Genomic DNA, 23,590 nt, shown 5'->3' with positions numbered 1-23,590 from the left:
TCCCAAGAGCAGGGAGGGGGTGGGTGAGTCTAGGCTCATCTTTCCAGCAGGTCATTTCAGTTTCCAGAGTCCAGACTTCTCATCAGCCGTAGGGTTGGACATCCCTGCCCTCCTCCCTCTCACTCTTCTTTATGAGGCTTGCATTATATACCAGAATTAAAGTCAAAACCTACACTTCAGTTGCACAAGGCATGCTCTACCATGGAACATGTAAATCACTGCAGATGAGGGTGAAAGTCCCCTCAAACTCTCATTCCTATTCCCCATTCCCTTAAACACACAGTGTATTGTTTTGTGGATTTGTTATTTTTACATATATGATATCAAACTATAAGAAACCTGGAGTAACTTAGTTGGGTTCCTTCAGTAATATCCCAAAGGTATTCCCACATTGATACATAGAGTTCTGAGTTAAATGTTTTTCTGGCTGCATAGTATTCCATTTTCCAGATGTGCTGTGGTTTATTTAGCCATCTCCTCACTGCAGTATGCTTACAGTGTTTCTAGTTCCATCAGCATCGCAGTGAACTTGTTCACACACCTCCTTATGCACATAAAAGATTTTCTGAAGGGTAGATCCCAGAAGGCAATCAATGGACCAGAGAGCAGGCGCATTTTAAATCTCCATATCCACTGCCATGTAACAGCCCCCCAAGAGGCTGTGACAGCAGAGTCCCTGGCCACCCTTGGTGCCCAGAGCTCCCCAACCACGGAACCACTGTGGAGAGGGGAAGGGAGGTTTCCCGAGTGAGTGACCTTCCCCGCCTCTTTCCTGCAGGAAGATTTTTGGTAGGGTGGGGGTGGGGAGAAGGGTCATGTCTCCATCCTCATTTGTCTTCCACTGTGGCTGAGAATTCAGTTTCTCCAAAAGGCAAAGACCTCTCATCTCCATGCCCTAGTCACATTGTGTGGGACACGGGAGCAAGATTTTCTGTCTCCACCACCTCAGAAGAGCAGACCAGGGAAGGTGTGAGTGAGGAGTGGTTACCCCGTGGGCCCCGGGAGGTGTGTTTGGGGGTGCAGTGGTGAGCCCTACCCTTCTTGTGTGTTTTGGAGCAGCCAAGTCATGATGGGAGAGGTTTTGGGAGCAGGACAGGAGGCTGAGCCCCACTGGTCCACCCACATGTCTGACCTCTCCTCGCTCCCACTCATAGACACACAAAGGCTGTAGGTGGAAGGAAAGAGGGAGGGAGAGAAGGAAAGCAAGAAAGACTTAAAAATAGCTCTCCTTATGAAAGGAGACATTCAAAGACTCGCTGACATGTTGGCCCTCCCTGACGTGTCGGCCCTCCCTGACAATGAGCCTAGTGGGGCCTTTTCAGGCTAAATACCAGCTCCCCCGAGACCAGCCCAGCAGCCAGCGGCCCCTCCCAGGGACCCCCTCCCTCACCTGAGTCTCATGGCCACATTTGTTTCCCAGTCTGGCCTGTTTCTGGAACAGACCCTTCCTGTCGTCACACCCTCTGTGGCAGGTCTGCTTCTGCCCAGCCGGGCCCACATGCCCAGAGCTCTGCTCTTGCTGGGCCAGCTGATTGGTGTCCCTGGTCCTTGCACCTGTAGCCTTGCCTTGACCATGTGCCCCCAATTAAAGGGTCCACCTGAGCCCTGGTTGTTGTCATTGGACCAGTCCCCAGCTGGGGTTGAACACCACCATGCACTTTCTCTGTGCTATGGACTTCTAGACCTAGATGCACAGCTGCACACTGGCTCCACTGCAAATGCTTGCTTCTCCTGGGCCCCGGGGAAGGGGCTCTGAACCACAGCCTGTGCTTCCCACACCCAGAAAGCAATGTTCATCTCCTAGTGAACATGAACTTTCTGCACTGTCTGCCTCTCTTCTGTCTGTATCTTCACTCAGTTACTCCCAGTCCCTCCTCTTCTTCCACAGAAACTTATTTATTAAGTATGTACTGAGCGTCTACTCTGTGCCTGGCTCATTGTCAGGGAGGACCAACATGCAAGCACCCTTTCAAGGGCTGAAGACACAGCAATGACAAGTCAGACCAGTCCCTGCCTGCCCTGTTGGAGTTTCACATTCTAGAGAAGGGGATGAAAGGTAAACCAGAAAACTCCTATGGTAACAAGTGCTATAAAAAACAAACTGGCGGCCAGGTATGGTGGCTCACACCTGTAATCCCAGCACTTTGGGAGGCCGAGGTGAGCAGATCACGAGGTCAGGAGATCGAGACCATCCTGGCTCACATGGTCAAACCCCGTCTCTACTAAAAATACAAAAAATTAGCTGGGCGTGGTGGCACGTGCCTGTAGTCCCAGCTACTTTGGAGGCTGAGGCAGAAGAATTGCTTGAATCCGGGAGGCAGAGGTTGCAGTGAGCCAAGATCGTGCCACTGCACTCCAAACTGGGCGACAGAGCAAGACTCTGTCTTAAGACAACAACAACAATACAAACAAACAAAACTGGCTATGGTCACGGGGAACAGAGCTCCTGGGATTGGGGGTGGGGACATCTTAGACACAGAATGCCTTCATTTTTCCATTTTTAAAAAATTGTGGGAAAATACACATAACATAACATCCACCATCGTAACCATTTTTAAGTGTGCAGTGCAGTGGCATGAAGCACATTACATTGCCATGCAGCCATCAACACCATTCATTTCCAGAGCTTTTTTCTCTTCCCAAACTGAAACTCTGCCCCCTTTAGACACTGACTCTCCATTCCTCCTCCGCTATCCCCTGGCAGCCACCGTTCCACTTTCTGTCTCTATGAGTTCAGTTACTCTAGGGACTTCACATGAGTGGAATCCTACAGTATTTGCTCTTTTGTGAGTGGCTTATTCACTTAGCATAATGTCCTCAAGGTTCATCCACTCTGTAGCATGGGTTGGAATTCCTTTCCCTTTAATACTGAGTTCGATTCCATTGTATGGGTGGACTGTATTTTGTTTGCCCGTTCATTCGTTGACAGATGCATGGGTTGCTTTCACCTCTTGGCTGTTGCGAATGGTACTGCTGTGAATGTGGGTGCACAGATCTCTCTAAGACACTGCTTTCAGTTCTTGTAAGTATATGCCCTGAAGTGTGATTGCTGGATTATATGGCGATTCTGTGTTTAGTTTTTTGAGGAACCACCATATAGTTTTCCACAGCAGCCGCACCCTTACATTCCTGCCAATAGTGCAGAAGGGTTCCAGTTCCCAGGGAGGGGCTCTTGGATGAGGAAGACACATCTGTGCGGGAACGGAATGGCGTGAGGGAGCCCACACTGTGAAGCCCCAGGGCAGAGCCTTCCAGGCAGAGGAGAGCAGTGCAAGGGCAGGAGGGCAGGGAGAGTCTGTGAGCCAGAGCCTAGGAGGTCATTGTGGCTGGAGTGAGGTGAGGTTGGGGAAAGAAGGGGGAGTGGGGGCTGGAGAGGTTCGTCAGGTCTTCCCTCAGGCCATGGCCATATTGAAGCCTCCCCGACTCCTCCACCTCCCTTACTGCTGTTGCTGGTGCTGCACAACCCTCCTGATATCCAGGAGGCAGAAGGGACGGAGGCCCCTTCTGCCGTCCACTTCAGACCCCTCTTACATAAGCCCTGAGCCTCAGCCCTGGTGGCCTCACCTCCTTGGGAACATCCTCTTCCCTGGGCTTGCCTGACAGTCCTTTCCTGGTTCTCCTTCGTTTCTGACTGTGCAAGTCTGTCGACTCTGCTGTCTTAGGCATTTCCCAAGGCTCCACCGCCCCCAGCCCCCATCCCTCATTCTGTACCCTCTTTGCCAGCAGCCCGTTCCAGCTATGGCCAGCCCTACGCAGGTGGCATCCCAGAGCACACCATCTGGCCTGACCCCAGACTTGAGCTTCTTGGTGCCCTTTAGGGACCTTCTTGGAAGCCCCACAGATGCTTCAAACTCAACACATCCCATACCGAGCTCATCCTCTTCCCGACCCCGGCCTGCCTGCTTCCTGTGTTTGCTATTCTGGATGTTAGCACCAGATGTGGAAGATCTGAATTCCTGACGTGTCATCTTCTTATTGCCATGTCTTAATCACAGATCAGAGAAAATTCAGTAGACACCTAGTTCTTCGACCAGACATCATGCAAGATACAAAACGAGTTCTGTCTGCTCCTTAAACCCACCTCAGACCCTTTGCCATTGGAGTTTCCTCCACCAGAAATGCGCTCCCTGCCCTTTGCCTGGCTGGCTACAGGTCTCAATTTGAATGTCATCTCCTCAGAGAAGGCTCCTAGATCTTCTGCCATGCTCTGTCACAGCATTCCTGGCTATTTCCTTATGCTGTAGTCTTGTTCTTCATTTCTCTGTTTTCTTGCACATCGTTTGCCTTTCCCTGGCAGTCGTTCCAGGAGGGCAGACACTGTGTTTATCCTGTTCATGGGTGCGTCCTTGCTGCCTAGTACATTAAGATGTAGTCAATGAATATCTTCAAATAAGTTAATAAACAAATGAATACATTAGACCCAGTTCCTGCATTTACATAAGAAAAACAAACTCGAATGTCTGACAGTTTAATAAAATGAAAACACTTGTTTGGCTGTGTGTAACTTACTCTGCACAGTGAGTGATGGAGCTGGGAATCCAACCTGCATTTTTAACATTCCTGTTGCTTCACCCTGGCTCCCCCATAGCCATGCGGAGAGTGCTGCATTTCAGTACAGTAACACAAGAGACATTGCAAGGCGGGTGACAGAGGAGAGGGAGGGAGGCAGACACAACTCAGAGGGGACGGGAGAGAAGAGGGGCTCCAAGGTTCTGGAAGGCATCCTGGGTACGTGTATGCCTCACACACCTTGCTGAGGTCTTTGGGGGGCTTGAAGGCAGCCAGGGCCAAAGGGCTGGGCAGGTTAGGATCCCCTGGTCCTGGGACAGCTTGTTCTGTGGCTGAATTTCCTCAGTCAAAAGGGCGGTCTCAGACATGCCCTTTGCCCTAGTGTTTGGGATGTGGGCCACAGGTGATACTCAGTCTTGCTTTCTCCTTCCTGACTTGGCGGTGGCCACTCTCTCTGTCTCTTCATGGCCTATGGCCAAAGTGCCATATGTGGACCAACAGCACCCTAGCATCTGGGGGATCATTAGAAACACAGTATCCCAGGTCCCACCCCATACTTGACGAACCCAGATCTGCCTGTTGACAAGATCCTCAGTGACTCACGTGTGCTCACGTTAAGTCTGAACTCTGGCCCATGTGCAGCAATCACCCAGTCTATGTGGAGCACTCGTGGTGCCCTCGGCTCTGGGAGATGCCACAGAAGAAGCTAATGGGGTCCCAACTTTGGGGAACTTAACAGTTGAGTTGGAGAATGAAAAAGCAATTCACATGATGATCTTTAAACTTTATATTCATATTTTATGTACTTCTCTGAATGTTGTATGTCACACTTTAAAAAAACCAAGGTTGCACATGAGATGGAAGGGTTATGGAATGTAACTGAAAAATGGCAAGATCTTTAAATTTGGAGAAGAGACTTTATTTCTTATAAGGGGTTACAGCCTGTAAGGCGGCTGTTCTCATGGGCTGGGAAGTGTAGCCTCTGGCTAAAGCCTTTAGCAGGTGCTCAAAGCAGGTACTCAAAGCACCTGCTTTGAGGGAGGGAGGGGTAAGACAGGAATTTATGCTGCAGGGGTTGGACAAGTTTACATATTCAGCAAGTTATAGGAGGAGCTGTGGATATTCATAAAAGAAGGCAGTGTGCATGTGTGATAAGCAAGCATGCATGTTGCATGTGTCCCATGTTCACCTTGGGGTGGAGACTTAACATTTAAATGTATTACAGTTAGGCCTTATATGTCAAAAGACGAAGCAGGGGTGGCATGAAGGCACTCAGTGCACAGCCTTCTCAAACCAGCCAGAGCCATTCCATGGTGGGTGGTCTCTTATTAGGAGAAAGTCATAGAAATCAGTCTCTTGTTCAATCAATCCAATCAAAGCTGTAGCTTGGCTGGCAGAACAGGGGGCTTAGTTAATCAGTGTCTGATGGTGGCTGAGCTGCAATTGTTTCAGCATTGCTTATCTTGAGGCCAGTGCTTGTTTAGCTGCTGGTGAAAAAGAAAAACCTCATGGCAGTGAGAACAGAATTCATTCTTTATGTGTGGGGTGCATGGCTTAACCCTTGCCTGGCACAGCCTTAGGTCTTGTTTATAATTTGGCATCTTATTGCCACAGATTCCATTCTGTCAGTCTTATGATCTCTATTTTAACATTAGTGCTGGTCAGATGTTGTGTCTAAACTGAAAGAGGGAAGGAGTATAATGATGTATGTCCAACCTCCCATCACGTCATGACTGGGAACTCAGTCTTTAAGGTTTTTCAGGGGTCCCCTTGATCAAGAGGGGGCTTGTTCAGTCAGTTGAGGAGTTTAGGATTTTATTTTTAGGTCTCAGGGGCAATCCTCATGCCCAGCTGTGTGAACTAAACCATGAGCAGTGGAAGGGGTCTATGTTGTAAGAGTCAGAGCAGTCAGGAAGGCTTCCAGGAGGTGGTGAGGCCTAAGTGCTCCTTGGAAGAGAGCAGGACGTAGTTAAGTAGAAAGGAGGAGAAAAGTTTATAGGAGGCAAGAACAGATGGGATGAAGGCATAGAATCTAGCCATTAGCTGGCTGTTTGAAGTCATGGCTGGACCTTTCTGGAATTAAGTGAGATGGGGAGGGCTGTGTCTTGTTTGAGCCAGCACTGGCCCTTTCCTGCCATCTAACATGGGGAGCTGCTAATCACAATCACCGCCGCTCTCTTAGGATTCCAGAAGGTGAGAGAGCTGAAAGGAGCATTTAGAGACCACTGTTTCTTTTCACTGTGGCAAGAACGTTTAACATAAGAGCTACACTTTTTTTTTTTTTTTTTTTTTTGAGACAGTTCTGTCGCCCAGGCTGGAGTGCAGTGGTGTGATCTCGGCTCACTGCAACCTCCGCCTCCCGGTTCAAGAAATTCTCCTGCATCAGCCTCCCAAGTAGCTGGGACTACAGGCTCACGCCACCACGCCAGACTAATTTTTGTATTTTTAGTAGAGATGCGGTTTCACCGTATTTGTCAGGCTGGTCTTGAACTCCTGACCTCAGGTGATCCACCTGCCTTGGCCTCCCAATGTGCTGGGATTACAGGTGTGAGCCACCGCTCCTGGCCAGATCTACACTCTTAATGCCCATCCTTCAGTGAGTGGATAAGGAAAATGTGGTCTGTGTATACAGTGGAATATTATTCAGCCATAAAAAGGAAGAGAATTCTGCCATTTGCAACAATGTGAATAAACTTGGAGGGCTTGATGCTAAATGAAATAAGCCAGTCACAGATGGACAAATACTGCATGATTCCACTTACATGAGGTGTCTAAAATATAGGACCAGGCATGGTGGCTCATGCCTGTGTTCCCAGCACTTTGGGACGCCAAGGCAGGAGGTTCACTTGAGGCCAGGAGTTGGAGACCAGCCTGGGCAACATAGTGAGACCTTGTCTCTACAAAAAATAAAAGAATTAGCTGGGTGTGATGGCGTGCATGCCTGTGGTCCCAGCTACTCAGGAGGCTGAGGCTGAAGGATCACTTGAGCCCAGGTGCCATTGCATTCCAGCCTGGGTGACAGAATGAGATCCCTAAGTCTCTAAAAAATAAAATAGCCTAATTCACAGAAGCAAGGAGTAGAATAGTGGTTGCTGGGGGTGGAGAGGGGGAGAGGTGGCAAGCTACTATTTAACGAAGTTTCAGTGATATAGGAGATCACTGGAAGGAAAACTGAAGCTTGTCACTCGTTCCTTGCTCAGGGCTTTTCAGCAGGTTGGAGGCCAAGTCAGGAGTAGAAGTCAGGCCTCCTGATCCCTCATTCAGGGTGTTCCAAGGTAGCATGCTGCTTCTGCAAATTTGTTACAGACTGTAGCCAGAACCAAAGATCTCTCCAAAATTCAAGGTCTTTTAAGTAGCTGGGCCAAACCCACACTCACACCAGCCTAACCTCAGGAACTGGACTAGTCAGCATGATCTGGAAACTGACCAGCTGGTACTGGGGAAGCCAGGGTGCCACTGTTGGGTCCCTCTTTCTCCCCTCGCTTGTCCTGGCAGGCACTCACTCTCCTCCGCCTCCTCTTCCTGCTCCTGGTGACAGCTGGGATAAAGAGTGAGCCACCTCTCCCTGAGTACCTGTCTCTGAGTTTTCCAGCAGCTGTTGAAGGCTGTGCTGGAAACCCCGACCTGTGTTCCCTGCCTGCCCCGGTGGTCGCCAGGGGACTTGGAGACTGTGTTCTCCTGGAGCCTAGTGCCCCATGTATCTGGGTTTCTGAGCACTCTCCCGTCTCCAGATGTAACTTCAGAATACTCCAGCAGGCCCCTTCACTGGGACCCTCAACACATGGAAGACTCACAAGGAAAATTTCCCCAGGGCTTGAAACAGCCATGGAAGGTGGCCCCTTCCTTGTGTGCGGATGTGGGTTATTTTAGGGGGGCTGCGTGGCTGAGGAGGCTGGCGCATACGGGGCGTCGGGGGCACCTCAGATGTAGCCTGTGACCTAGAGATGTTTATTGAGGCTGTGGGGATTCTGGGCACAGGAAACTGTGTGAGCCAAACACACCCAGAGGTAGGAAAAAATAGAGTGGGCTTGAGGGATCACCTGGAGCTCCATGTGGCATGGAGGAGTGGTGGAGGGGACTGGGAACAGCCCTGAGCTGAGCCACAGGGGCCCCTTTCTGTAAGCGCTGGGAGCCTCTGCAGCCACTCAAGGGTGCAGGTGACAGAAGGAGGCTGTGGGAATGGCTAGGAGGCTGGAGCTCAGAGTGAATGAGAGACAGGTCAGTCAAGGGTACAGGGAGGGTCAGAGCTTGGGTCCAAGATGAGGGGTGGGAAGCCTGGACTTCAGAGGCAGAGCAGTGTGGAGTGTGGGTGAGGCCCAGACTGGAGGGAGTGGAGGGAGACACTGCTGAGAGACATCTGAAGAGGAGGGAGGTCTCAAGGAGGTGAGCACAGGGCATTCAGATTGGAGTGCCCAGTGACCACAGGTGCAGGGGGACAGGTATGAACTGATGGGGGCGTGTGCCGAGCCAGACACAGAGGCTTTGGGGGCATGGAGCTTGGCAAAGGACTGGCAGAGACCAGTGAAAGAAAGAGGTGGCTGTTAACATCAGGCTGCGCCATCTTAAAGGCCGAGCAGGTATGGACCCAGGAGGCCTATACACAGAGAGGGGAGGCGATGAGACAGGCATCTTGAGGTTGTTCCTTCCTCTCCCACAGGTAGGACATTGTGGGGAAGGATTATGTGGACCCTGGGCATACTTGGGGACCATCCTGAGGGACAGGCCGAAAGGCCTGGGGTTCCCTGGCCCCTGTAATAATAAAGTAATGCTAATGTCTTACTCCCCTGTAGCTCTTTACTGATTGTGAAGAGCTTTTCCATCCACAACCCTTTGCTGTCTTTGTGTGACAACCTCTGAAACAGTGGTTCTCAAAACTTTGGTCTCAGACCCACCTCCCCTCTTAAAAATGATCGAGGGCCCCAAAGAGTTTTTGTTTCTGTGAATCACATCTCTGCAATGTTTACCACATTAGAAAGTAAATCAGAAAATTTTGAAACATCTTTTAATGCATTTTAAAATAACAAACCCATTACATGTTAATACAAGTAGCACTTTTATGCCAAAAAAAAAAAACAAAAAAAAACACCACCTTGTTTTCTAAAACAATCAAGAAAAAACAGGGAGAAGAGTGACATTTTTACATTTTTACAAATATTAATGTCTGGCTGAACAGAAGGTAGCTGGATTCACCTAGCCACTTCCCCACTCAGTTGGCTGGAATTGTTTTGGTTGACTTAAATGAATAATATCCAGGCTTATACAGATACATAGTTGGAAAAGGGAGGACCTTACATACCTCAGAGGTTCTCAGGCTGTATTTTGGGAACTGATGTCCTAGAAGGAGGCTGAGCACCCAGTTTTATAGTTGGAAAAACTGAGGCATGGAGACAGAGGACCCGGATTGTTGACTCTTTGTATGACCCACTATGTAACACTGAGGTTCCCTGGACGAAGAACTACCCCTCCCGACCTGCCCGAGTCCCAGAATAGCCAAGTGTTGAACCAGCTGTTTTGCTGGGGACCAGGGAGGAGGCCGGTAGCCCTGGGGACAGCCTCAGGCAGGGGCAGGTGGCCTGATGTTAACACCCATAGCTTCAGCCTGAGAAATGCCACAGCAATAGCATGGGCCTTGGCACCCCCAACCCCCCAAGCTCCTGGGAGGAGCCCTGTTCCCAGAAGCCTGTCCCTGGATGCTGCCGTCAGCCTCGGAGTTCATTTCCTGGTTAAACAAACATCTATATTAAATGGCCCAGTTGGGCAACGCCCAGAAGCAGTTTCTGCGTGCCTCGGGCACACAGCCTGCCAGGCCTCCCCGTTGGCCGCCTGGCGAAGACACATCCATCATCGTAGAGTCACTGAAGCAGGACTGCCCCGTGTGTCCCACCCAGAATCTGCACGTCTGGCAGGAGGGGCTGGGTGGGACGTGCAGAGGGGCCCGTGTCTGGACCCTACCAAAAGCCTGTCCTCGACAGCTTGGAGATTGTAACAGTGGTAATGATGGCAACTCCAGAAGTTTGGGTATGGTGTGACGGCTGCCATCCATCATCTCATCTCATCCTGGCAGGATAGGAACGCCCACCTGTTTGCCAGATGAGGAAACGGAGGAATCTGAGAGGGGCTCGCCCACGGTCACACAGCCACCCATGGCCTTGTTTGGGGGAGGATCCAGGCATCTTGACTTCCAGCATAGTTGTCTTTGTGCCATTGTGGCCACGTTCTGAGGATCCGGAGTGAGGAAGGCTGAGTGCAGAGGGGCAAGCCTAGGCTGCTCTGGTGTGTGTCTGCTCTGATGAAAAGTGCAGCAGGATAAAGATGGGGCGGGGGCCCTTAACCAGGGGTGACGTTTTGCCTCACCCCAAGTCTTAGGACATTTGGCAGTATCTAAAGACATTTTTGGTTGTCACAGTGTGGGTTGAGGGAGTGGAGGCTTCTATTGTCATCCAGTGGGTAGAAGCCAGGGATGCCATTAGTTATCCTGTAATATATAAGAACAGCTTCTACAGCAAAAACTATTCTTCAGAATGTCAACAATCCAAGATGGAGAAACCCCAGGGTGAAAAATGATTTGGGGTGTTCTTTAGGTCAGGCAGTCATGGATGACTGTGCTGAGATTGTGACTTTTGAGCAGAGACCTAAAAGAACCAGAAAATATAAGTGAAAAGATCTGGGGAAGAGCATTGCAAGAAGAGGGAACAGCACATGCAGAGGCCCTGAGTCAGGAAGGCATCCTCAAGAAGCCAGTGTGTGAGACTGGGTTGGTTATTCTCTACCAGATCTCAGACGAAAACACTGAGGCTCAGAGATAGGGGCTCGCCAGAGGTCATACCATGAAACAGTGCTGGAGCTGGGTTTGAAATGGATGTGATTGATTCCAGAGTCCATTTGCTTTCCACTGTCGCTGCTGCTACTGCCCAGCCTTCATTTTGCGGTTAAGGCCTTTCCCCTACTCGACTCTATAATTATTTTTTTCTTCTTCTATCCCTGGTTACTTGGTTTTGTTCCTGGCACCACCTCAGTGACAAAAACAACAAGGATAATGATGGCCGATAATTCCATAGTGCTTGCCGTGTGCCAGGCACAGTTCCAAGTGTGAGAGATTCTCTATATAGACACTCATCTGATCCTTATGACATGCATATGTGCTGGATACTATTCTCCTACTGTGCCCATTTCACAGGTAAGAAAATTGAGGCACAGAGAGCTAAATGACTTGTTCAACAAATAAGAGTTAGAGGCAGGAAACTGCCTAGTTCCAAAGCCCATGCTTTTTTGTTTGTTTGTTTTTGTTTTTGAGACGGAGTCTCACACTGTCGCCCAGGCTGGAGTGCAATGGCGCAATCTCAGCTCACTACAACCTCCACCTCCTGCCTCAGCCTCCTGAGTAGCTGGGATCACAGGCGCCCGCCACCATGCCCGGCTAATTTTTTTGTATTTTTAGTAGAGACGGGGTTTCACTGTGTTGGCCAGGCTGGTCTTGAACTCTTGACCTCGTGATCCACCCACCTTAGCCTCCCAAAGTGCTGGGATTACAGGTGTGAGCCACTGTGCCCGGCCTCAGAGCCCATGCTTTTAACCACAACACTATGCAGTGACTTTCTCAGCAGTGATTTTCTTATCACTAGAGTGGATCACTCACTTGACGAGTTTAGTGACACACAAGGTTCAGCACAGAAGGGAATTTAGAAGTTAGTTTGTCCACATATGGGGAAACTGAGGCTTGACCTTGAAAGTGATTTGTGTAGAGTTGTACCAGGAGGCAGGTGTTCCCAGCTGAGTGCCCTCTGCTCTGCCATGGGCCACCGCTGCCAGCCATGCCTGCACATTCACAGCCTCCCCCGTCTATTTCATCAGGCCGCCACAGCGTGCCTTTGCATTTCTGGATCCCAGCCACTAGTTGTGTCTGATATCCGGCAGGTTTGGGGCCACCCAGCAGGAGCCTTCTTGTGGCAGAAGGCCCAGACATCTGTCTCAGCCCAGCCCATCCTTCCTGTTTATAGACATAATCTCAGTCTATTTCCAGATCATATAGGTGTGGAAACTGGGGCTCAGATGGGTTAAATAGCTCACCATCTGAGGTCAGCCTGCAGAGTTAGTGCTTCCCAAGGGGAATGAATGTGCACTCGCTCACTCACTCACTGATTCCTCACTCACTCTTTCAGTCAACAAAGAGAACTACCATATGCTAAGCACTGGTCATGCAGAGGTGGGAGTTCCTGGTCCGTGCCCTCCTGGAGAGATGTAATTGTTTCACAGTAATGATAAGTGTCATGAGAGGGGGATGCTCAGAAAGGATACCTAGCCCAGCCCGTTGAGTGGGGAGGTTCAGGAGAGGCTTCTTGGAGGAGGTGCTGCCGTGGCTAAGTCTTACAGGATGACTGGGAGTTAGCCAGGTAGAGGAGGGGGAAAGGACGCTGAGGGAACAGCATGTACAAAAGCAAGAGAAAAGAGAGAATTCCTCAGTACAGGGAACCACAGGTTGCTCAAGATTGGTGGGGTCGTGAAGTGGGATATAAAGGTCATGCCATCATCGTGGCCATTGAGCATTTACTAAATGGCAGGTGCCATGTGGGGCATTAGCTCAACAACCTTCAGAGTTAGGTGCTGTTAAAATCTGCATTTACAGCTGGGCTCAGTGGCTCACGCCTATAATCTCAGCACTTTGGGAGGCCAAGGTGGGCGGATTGCTTGAGCCCAGGAGTTCAAGACCAGCCTCGAACTGGTCTATGTAATGAGACCGTGTCTCTACAAAAATTTTTTAAAATTAGCCAGGTGTGGTGGTACATACCTATAGTCCCAGCTACTTACGAGGCTGAGGTAGGAGGATCGCTTGAGCCTGAGAGTTCAAGTCTGCAGGGAACTGAGATCACGCCACTGCACTCCAGCCTGGGTGACAGAGCATGACCTTGTCTCAAATACAACAAATACATTTTTAAAATAAAATAAAATCCACATTTACAGATGAGGAAACTGAGGTGCAGAGAGGTTAAATAAGTTGTTGAAGAACATACAGGTAATGAGTGCCAGGAAATGGTCTGAGGAATGCTTGGAACTTGCCTTTAGCAGCATGGTGGCCTCCTCTAGAAACCACTGATGCCTGTCCCACCTGATTGCTCTCTTTCCTCCTACAGGTGGAAGGACAGTCCAGAGCCCTTGTCATCGCACAGGAACTGCTATCTTCAGAGAAAGCGTGAGTCCCCAAGGAGCTGCCTGTGGCCTTGAGCTTATAAACAAAACGTCACCCTCCTGGGTTTACACAGGATGGGGATTAATGCAGCCTCATCCCTCTTTCCCTCTGCAGATACGTGGAGATGCTCCAGCACTTAAATCTGGTGAGTTAATCATTTTAATTGTCCAAAACTAATTGCCGTTTTACAAGTCTGTGATATAAGAGGCAGGAAAGCAATGGAGACAGAGGTGATTTCCATTAACAGAGGCCTGGCAGCAGGCAAGCACTCACTGAGGCTTTTCAGGGAAGTCCGTCTCCTGATTAATGTGCTTCCAGGGGCAGACAGCAGATGCGTCTCCTTGCTCAGGGATGGGGTGCGTGGGGGCATGGTCTGAGGTTTTCGGCAGGATGTTTGAGGTTTCCTTAGCCCTCTTGCTGAGAAAGGTAGGAAGAGGACAGTGGAGTGTTTCTGGGCATTGCTATGTGTGAGTTTGTGTATGTGAGTTTGTGTGCCTGTGTGTGTGTGTGATGTTTATGTTTGTATGGAGAAGGTGTCTGCCTGGTGACAGAGCAGCTGAGGGTATCAAGAGTCTTCCTCAGTCTCCTGAGCATCAGGGCGGTAGTGCCTGAGCTGGTGGTGAGGGGCTCCTTTGGGCTTTCAGAGGAAAGGAGGCCAGACTTGGGGACAGCTTGAACATCAGGCACTGCTCCCCTTCATAACTCTTAGGACAGCTTGCAGAGTGTCCCTTTGCAGTCAGCTCAATTCAGTTCAGCAAGCATTGTTTTGAACTCTTGCTGCATGACAAGAACTGGAGAATGGGAAGACAGGTCAGACAGGGCCCTTCCCCAGGAGCTCTCTGGCCAGCGAAGAGGACAGATGAGGGGGGTGACCAACAGCCTTGGGCAGGCTTCCCTGAGGAGGTGATGTTTGGGGCTAGGCCATAGAGAAGGGTGAGAAGAGGTCACAGCAGACTTGGGAAGTCGGGGACCATGGTGGACTCAGGCTCCCTGCTCCTTTGAGCTCTCTCTGGGCCATTTGCACTCTTGCCATGGTCGAGCACTGGGTTCTATGGTGCTTTGAATCATTCACTATCTCCAAGAATGTCAGAGCTGGGAATGTGCACCTGGACATTTTGTAGGTGGTGATGTGGAAGCCCAGACGAGGTGACGTGGCCCGCGTCACACAGTGGTGGAGCCAGGACAAGCGCCGGGTCTCCTGGCTCCCAGGCCACTCCACTCTCATTCACCGGGTGTTCCTGGCTGCCTTGGGAGCTCCATGGGGCAGGGACCATCTCTGGATGTACCAGAGCACTCAACACCAAGCCAGGCCTCTTGCTGAACCCAGCTGAGGTCCCTGTCAGCAATGTCACCCTGGCATCACATCCCCACGTGAGCTGATAGCAGCCAGGACCCCAAGAGGGCAGATAGAACACTACTCTGGTCTGTTGCTCTCGGCCCCTCGTTTTTGTCCCCTCAGGATGAAAGCTTTGTGTGCACTCTTGAACCCCAAAGCCCTCAAGTATGAAATGTACCAGCCCCCATTCAGCTTTTATACCTAAAAGATCTATTTGGCAAAGGCCTGAAGGATCAGTTTCCCGTTTTTTTTTCCTTCTCTCTCCCTCATTTCTGGGCTGACAGCATGACAGAGGGGCTGGGCAATTTTGTTTTATGACTTTATAAGAGGGTTTTAACTGGGAAACTTGCATCTGTGTTTGCCCTGCTTCCTGCCAGTTGGAAAGACATTGAAGCCCCTGGTAATCCATAATAAGATCCTGAGGATGGGGTGAAGGGAGAGCCCATAAAAGTCATCACTCAGGCCAGGCACGGTGGCTCATGCCTGTAATCTCAGCACTTTGGGAGGCCGAGGTGGGCTGATCACCTGAGATCAGGAGTTCGAGACCAGCCTGGCCAAGATGGTGAAACCGCATCTTTACTGAAAATACAAAAATTAGCCGGGTATGGTGGTGGGCACTTGTAATCCCAGCTACTCAGGAGGCTAAGACAGGAGAAATCACTTGAACCCAGGAGGAGGAGGTTGCAGTAAGCCGAGATCGTGCCACTGCACTTCAGCCTGGGTGACAGAGCGAGACTCTGTCTTAAAAGACTCTGTCTTAAAAAAAAAAAAAAAAAAAAGTCACCACTCAGAAGCTGGTTGCAGGAAGTTGTGGGGTCTGGAACTATATTTTATCGTATCAGTGCTTACGGGGATAGAGGGGGCAGACATCTCCCAGTGTGACTCCAGGTCCTAGCTAGGGACATGAGTCTTAAAGGAGACCCATAGACTTTGGGGCACTCTCCACCACTCCCTGGCTTTGAATCTATCCCTGGTTGCTAAGCTTGGCAAGTTCTTCAGAATTTTCTCTTAGAGACTGGTGCTGTTGAGATCCCAAGGCTGTCCAGTGATGAGGAGGAGCTGACGGTGCCTCCCATATCTCTCCAGCAGGAAAGGTCCTGTCTTCATTGTGCTATTGTTGTTGGGAGTGGGGAGTGGCCTTCTGTGTTTGGGGTACAGCTCTGTGCTTGTCACATGGTAGCTATAGCTAACTCAGTGGCTGCCATGAATTCTAGTCATCCTGATGGCCACAGTCCTGGGTTTGTGTAGCCTATGGGCTCCACAGGAATGGAGTTTACATTTTTAAACATTTATGAAAAAAGACAAAGGAGAATATGCGACTGAGACCATATGTGGGTCACAAAGCTTAAAATATTTATCATCTGGCCCCTTACAGAAAAAGCTTACTGACTTCTGGTTTAACGGCTGCCTTCCATCCTTCCAGGAACCCAGTCATAAGAACATTTCTCACCTACCCATCTGTCAGTCTCTACCCATCCACCTAGCCAGCCAGGCTTTCACCCACTCATCTGTCCTTTCATCTATTCATGCATCAAGTGACACAGCCATGCCCCCATTCACTCCCAATTAATCCACTACTCAGATGTCTACCCACCTATCCAACCATCCATTCCTCATCTACCCATCCAACCAGCAATCCATCCATTCATCTATCCATCTGAATTGACCATTCATTCTGGAAACATCACAGGATGTTTACTGTAGGCACTGAAATAGGCCTTGGAGCCCCAAAGCTGAATAAGGCTCAGAACCTGCCCTTGAGTAGGTTTCCTTTTGCAGGGAGAGAGAGTGGAGTTGGGGAGGAGAAATCAGTATGTGGACAGACAATTTACATTACTCCGTGTAAGTATAATTTGCAGAACTGTGGTTTTGTGCAGAATCTGCAGGAGCATGAGGGAGGGAAAGACATATGCAGGAAGGTTTGCAGAAGAGGTGCCATTGAGATGGACTCTCAGGGAGTTCACCCGGCCAGGGTAGTGGTGGAAGAGGACGTGTAAAGTAAGGGAGTCAGCATGAGCAAATGCTCACAGGCTCATGGTATGTTTGGAGAATGACACATCATTGCACATGGTTAGAACATAGAAAATTTTGGAAAGCCAGGCAGGAGGTAGGATCAGGGATCAAGTAATGGATTCCCAGATAAGGCTAGGACCAGATCGAGAAGTACCAAAAATGCTGAGCCAAGGACCTTATGCCTTTCCTTGTATATGGTGAACAGCTAGAGATTTTGAACAGGTGTGGCACCTGGACACCTTCTATCTTGTTTTTTCATCTAAAACAAGTCTCTCCTAGAAGAAGCCAAAAGTTCCTACCAATCCCTCCTTTGGGCTAAGGCATTCAGAAGGCCTGTTCAGAAGCCAGTTTGCTGATTGGGAGATAACTCTGGAAGTTGTCACCATCCTGCCCCAGGAGAAGTTTCCCCACACAGGAGGCCCACATGACCTGGCCCCTGTCCACCTCTCTGGCAGTACTTCCTTTACCATTTACTTCATCACTGCCTTCAGCCACACTGGCCTTCTTACTGTTCTTCAGATACTACGAATGCATTCACATCTCACAGTTTTGCTCTTCACTCTACTGGAATGTCCTACCCCGATCTTCTCATTCAGGTCTCAGCTCAAGTGTTACCACTTCAAACTAGTGGTGCCCCAGAACTTAGTGGCATAAGACAACCGTGTTGTTATGCTCACAGATTCTCTGGACTAGAAATTTGGACAGGGCACGGTGGTGGGAGTTGGTCTCTGTTCCATGATATCTGGGGCCTCAGCTGGAAGACTCAAAAACTGGGGGTGACCTGATGGCTAGGAGCTGGGATCACCTGGAGGTGTCTTCATGTAGGGAGCCGAAGGCCCATGGGAAGTGACCAACTCAGCGTTCCACTGGAGGCTATATGATCAAACAGCAAACCGTTTGTCATGAATGGAGGATGTGGGCAAACTCACGGCTGTGCCTGCTGACAGAAAGTTTGCTGGAGGCATTCACTTCGTGGCGCTGAGGTTATCTATCGCAACATCTAGAGAAAGCAGTCTTGCAGGCCTGCTCTGGACCGAACAGCTGACCCCTTCTTCCACCTCTCTCCTCACTATCTCTTTTGCCTAATAAATACAGAGGGCTGTGTAAAGCTCAGGGCCCTTGTCCACTAGAGGCAAGGTGACCTCTTCTTCCAAATATACTCTTTTGTCTCTTGTCTTTTATTCCTGCGTTCGCCCCCTTTGTTCAGTCCCCCTAGGTCTGTGCGGGTCACATAGTAGACAAAAGAGTATATTTGGAAGAAGGGGTCAGGGGGCACCTTGCCTCTAGTGGACAAGGGCCCAGAGCTTTACACAGCCCTCTGTATTTACTAGGCAATAGAGATAGTGAGAAGAGAGGTGGAAGAAGGGGTCAGCTGTTCGGTCCAGAATAGGTTTGCAAGACTGCTTTCTCTAGATGTCGTGGTAGATAACCTCAGCGCCAGGGAGTGAATGCCTCCAGCAAACCTTCTGTCGGCAGGTGCAGTCGTGAGTTTGCCCACATCCTGCATTCACGATAAACAGTTTGCTGTTTGATCATATAGCCTCCAGTGGAATGCTGAGTTGGTCACGTCCCACGGGCCTTCAGCTCCCTACATCTTCACTCACACATCAGGTGGTTGAGGCTGGCTGTTGTCCGAGACTTAAGCTGGGAGGTTGGCCAGAACACTTGTCTGTGGCCACTCCATGTGGTCTGTGTCTGTGCGGGTTTGGGCTTCTGCACAGCATGGTGGCTGGGTTCTAAGAGTAAGTGTCCCAAGAGAGCAGGTAGAAGTGCATGGCATTTTTATGATCTGGCCTTGGAAGTCCTATGGCACCACTTCCACCATACCCTATGAGTTAAGACAGTCACAAAGGTCTACCCAGGTTCAGCGGGAGGGGACATAGTCTCTCCTATTCAATGGGAGGAATATCGAGCTCACATTGTATAAAGACCATTGAGATAGGAGATATTGTTGTGGATGTTTTTGGAAAAGACAGTCTACTACAGAAGTTTTTCCTAAACATTCTGTGTTGGTTAGGAATTTTGTTTGACTGCTAGTAACAAAAACTCAATTATGATGGCTTAAGTAATTTAGAGATTCTTCTTTCATGTGAAATAAATCCAGAAGCAGGAGATCCAGGTCAAATTTGGCAACTCCACACAGTCTCAGGGACTAAAGTTCCATCTGCAGCATCCATTTCCAAGGTTTCTCATGAACACAGGATGGCTGCTGCAGTTCTAACCATTGCATCTATATCCCAGGCAGGAAGAAGGAGAAAGGTAGAAAAGCAACAGGTCATGCCTCCCAGCTGGGTTAGTCCCCTTGAAAGCTTCACTTGTCAAACTTCTCCTTTCATATCCTTGGGTACTCCTAGTTGCAGAGGAAGCTGAGTGAAAGCTGGGTTCATCTTGGTGGCTCTGCTTCTTGTGTGTTCATCCTGGGGCCTAGGCTGAAGGGGCAGCACGTACCCCAGGAAGCTCTTCCCATGGCGATGGCAGGAGAAACAGCAGCAGGCTTCTTAGAATCAAGTTCACAACTGGCACATCATCCTTTCCACACACACCCCAGTGGCAGCAGCAGGTGCCATGGCCAGGCCCAAAGGCATAAGGGGCAGGGACGTGTTCTCCCCTCCGATGAGGCTGTGGCAAGGGTGTGGACGTGGGGAGGGTGACACTCTGTGGGTGTACTTCCCTCCTCTGCACTCCCATCTCACACCTCGTTTTCACACCACCTTTCCCTGTTTGAAATTACCTAGTTTATGTATTTGTGACTGGTTATGTTGTGTTTTCATTTTCATGCAGCTCACAATACTTTCTATTAATAATCCCCTTTGTGATTTCTTCTTTGACCCATGGATTATTTAAAACTGCATTGTGTAACTTCCAAGTATTTGTGTGTTTCCCACATCTCCTGCTGCTGATTTCTCATTTATCCTTCTGCTAATCCCATTGTGGTTGGAAAACATATTTTGTATGGTTTCAGTCCTTTTAAATTTACTTAAATGTATTTTATGGCCCAGCATACGCCCTAGCCTACCTGGAGAATGTTCCATGTGTATTTGAGAAGGATGGGCCCTCTGCTTTCGTTGGGTGGGGTGTTCTGTGGATGCTGCGTAGGTCGAGCTGACGGATCCTGTTGAGTCTTCTGCATCCTCACTTTTTGTCCATTGTTGAGAGAGGTGTATTGACCTCTCAGCCAGTGATTATTGTGTTGTATGTCTCTCTGTCAGTTGTGAGGTTTTGCTTCATGTGTTTTGGGGCTGTTTTTAGGTGCTTGTTTGCTGTCTGCCTTCATCACTAAACTCTGAGCTCCTTGAGGGCAAAGAGCTTGACCGTACCCTTGTTCCCAGTGGCTTGTGATGCCTGGTACACAGCTGATGCTCAGTATGTATCCAATGAATGAGTGAATGATGATGGAGCAAGTTCTCCTCCCAGCAGTCCTATCCTTTCTTCAGTCAAAAAAAACTTCCTGCCAGGCATGGGGGTGCATGCCTGTAGTCTTAGTTACTTGGGAGGCTGAGGCAGGAGAATCACTTGAGCTCAGGTTGCAGTGTACCTTGATCATACCTGTGAATAGCCACTGCACTCCAGCCTGAGCAACATAGCAAGACCCTGTCCCTAAAAAAAAAAAAAAAAATTAAAATAAGAAAATAAACTTCCTGAGCACCTGGTCTGGGTGATGTATCAGGGAGTGACGGCAGGGAACGTCTCTGCCCTCAAGGCACTGATGGTCTAGAGAGAGAGATTGGCATGAAAAAGAACAATAGTAATGCAGTGGTGGGGGGTGTACTGAGGTTTAGGGGCTTGAAGGAGGCATCCAGCCCAGTCTTCTTGGAGTTAGAGAGGGATGCCCAGAGGAAAATGTGTTGAATAGCCAGGTGGGTGTGCAGTGAAGAAGGCTGTGCCTGGCAACGGGATCAACGCTTGCAAAGGCCCAGAGGCCAGTTAAGAATGGCACATTTAGGCCCGGTATGATGGCTCACACTTGAAGTCCCAACACTTTGGGAGACCAAGGCAGGAAGATTGTTTAAGGCCAGGAGTTTGAGACCAGCCTGGAAAACATAGTGAGACTCCATCACTACAAAAAAAAAAAAATTTTTGTTAGCCAGACATGGTGGCTCATGCCTATAATCCCAGCTACTTGGGAGGCTGAGGTGGGAGGATCACTTGAGCTTAGGAGTTTGAGGCTGCAGTGAGCTATGAGCATACCACTGTGCTCCAGCCTGGGTGACAGAGTGAGATCCTTTCTCAAAAAAAAACAAAAAAACAAAAAAAAAAACAGATGCTCAGGTTCCGCCCTCAGAGATTTTTACTTAATTGATCTGTAACAGCCTAATCACTGATATACCAGACATTAAGCATAGTCGTGAACAAAGCCGAGCAAATCTGAAGTCGAAAACAAGTGAATGAGGCACACTGCTCTCTCTTAGTTAGAGGGGAGGTAACAGAAACATGCAGGATATGTGAATAGTCTGACAATGCAATATTTTGTTGCTTTTTCAGACTGGCATACATGTAACCCAGCCCCAGCTGTGCAGTAGGTGCCCAGGAGGGCTAAAGTCCTCTGGCTAAACATGGCGTATTTTCTAAGAACCTCCATTTTGCTCCAGATACATAATTTAAATAAATTAAACTAGATATGGATATATTTCAGAGACTAATGTAAAATGTGCATTCTTTTTTTAAAGTTAAAATAATAGACTTCAAAGACATTTCTGAGATTAGAGTAGCTCCCTTCAGGCTCTGACCCCAAATTTCTGGAGTAGGACACTTGAGAGGCCCTTAGACTGACTGCTGAAGTAACCCAAGAGGGCCTCATGAAGGAGGTGGTCTTTAAAGTAGCTTTGAAAGATCAGCAAGATGTATATTGGATGATGGAAGTGCAGAACAAAGACACAGAGGCTGGAGAAGAGGATTCATAGAAAGCAGTAGTTCTCAAAGCAGAGTCTTCAGACCATCAGCGTCAGCATCACCTGGGAAATTGTGAGAAATGAAAATTATCCCACCCCAGCCAAGACCTACTGAATGGAAACTCAGGCGGAATGGAGGGTGGGCAGCAATCTGTGTTTTCCTAAGCCTGGCAGGTAATTTGGATGCACACTCAAATTGGAGAACCACTGTTACACAGAAGTGAGCAGTAAGCTGCAGAGGTAGCTGCACCAGCTCCTGCAGGGACATGGTCACCAGGCCAAGGAGTTTAACTTGGTGCTGAGGGCAGGAGGGGCCACGAAGAGTTTGGAGGATAGGTGAAAAAAATGGTGAGCCCTTGCTTGTCTTCCCTCCCCCAGGGACGTATGTTTGTACACTTGTAACTCTCGCCCAGATAGAACATTTCCATCATCCTAGAAGATTCCTATCATACCCTCCCAAAGGTTACCACTGTTTTGCTCTCTGTCACATGAGATTGGTTTAGCTTGTTCTTGGATGGAATGGAATCATAAATTATATACCGTTACGTGTCTGGCTGCTTTAGCTCAACAGTCTGTGAGATTTAGCCAGCTGTTCACGGGTATCAGTGTTCTTTGGTAGGGATAGCCCATAGTCGGGTTGTCTGTGCTCCTATGCATGAACACATGGATGGCTTCCAGTTTGGGCTGTTAGAAAGCTGCTGTGAATGTCACCATAAACACCATTTCTCCTTGGTATTTACCCAGGAGAGGAATTGTGGGGTCACAGGATAAGCACAGACATAGCTTTACTAGAAACTGCCAGATAGGTTAACAAAGAGGTTAAAACAATATATATTCCCCCTCCAGTGTATGAGACCAGTGTTTGTTCCACACTCTTGCCAACATGTTGGTATTGTCGGCCTCTGTACTCGTGGCCATTCTGCCGATTGTGTAGTGGTGTCTCCCTATGGCTTAATTTGCATTTCCCTGATGATTAATAAAATTGAATCCTTCGTTCTGTTTATTAGCCATTTGGGAACGCTTTTGAATGTTTCTTTTGCTTTGTTTTAAAAATTGAGATATCTTTTTTGTATTGCTCTTAGAAACTCTTTAAGTATTCTAGACACAAGTCCACCTTCAAATCTGGGGATTGTGCATATTTTCTCAGTCTGTGACTTCCTTACCCAGTTTTTTTTAACAGCTTCATTGAGATATAAATCTCATATTGTACATTTCAGCCCTTCAAAGTGTAAAATTTCATGGTTTTCAGTATATTCTCAGCGTTACATGATCATTGCACACACGGCCACACACTCCGCCTGAACCATACTCCACCCCTCAGCTCCTCTTCCGCCTCAGGACCTTTGCACCTGCCATCCCTTCTGCCTGGCATGCTTACCTCTTGTCTTAGCATAGGCACTGCCTCCTTGGAAGGCTTTCCCACGGCCAAGCCAGGTCTCCCTTCTCTGGTTTCCTGGGTCCTATGCTTTTCCCCATCACAACATAGGCCCCTGTGTTGAAATAGTCTTTTTACTCATGGCTTTGGAACAATTACGCAGATTGCAAACTCTCTGAGGGCAGAAGTGCATTTCTCCATGCTCCCACTGTTTCCTCCGGGCTTGGTGCAAAGCAGGCACTCCGAATATTTGCTGAATGAATAAAGGAATGAGGATGGGTGCC

The 23,590-nt window shown here is 49.0% G+C and overlaps 1 protein-coding gene across 2 annotated transcripts in view; it reads left to right on the top strand.

Annotated features, from left to right (window-relative positions):
• FGD5 (FYVE, RhoGEF and PH domain containing 5) overlaps positions 1–23,590 on the top strand; it is a 124,725-nt gene that overhangs the window by 56,098 nt on the left and 45,037 nt on the right. For both annotated transcript variants that reach the window (XM_054482248.2, XM_054482247.2), the window contains exons 4-5: positions 13,638–13,696; positions 13,808–13,838. In XM_054482248.2, the coding sequence (XP_054338223.1) occupies positions 13,638–13,696; positions 13,808–13,838 (90 nt within the window). The remainder of the gene's footprint in view (positions 1–13,637; positions 13,697–13,807; positions 13,839–23,590) is intronic.

Source organism: Pongo pygmaeus, chromosome 2 (genome assembly GCF_028885625.2).
Source record: "Pongo pygmaeus isolate AG05252 chromosome 2, NHGRI_mPonPyg2-v2.0_pri, whole genome shotgun sequence".
NCBI classification, from domain to species: domain Eukaryota; kingdom Metazoa; phylum Chordata; class Mammalia; order Primates; family Hominidae; genus Pongo; species Pongo pygmaeus.
This window is presented reverse-complemented; position numbering and strand designations above follow the sequence as displayed.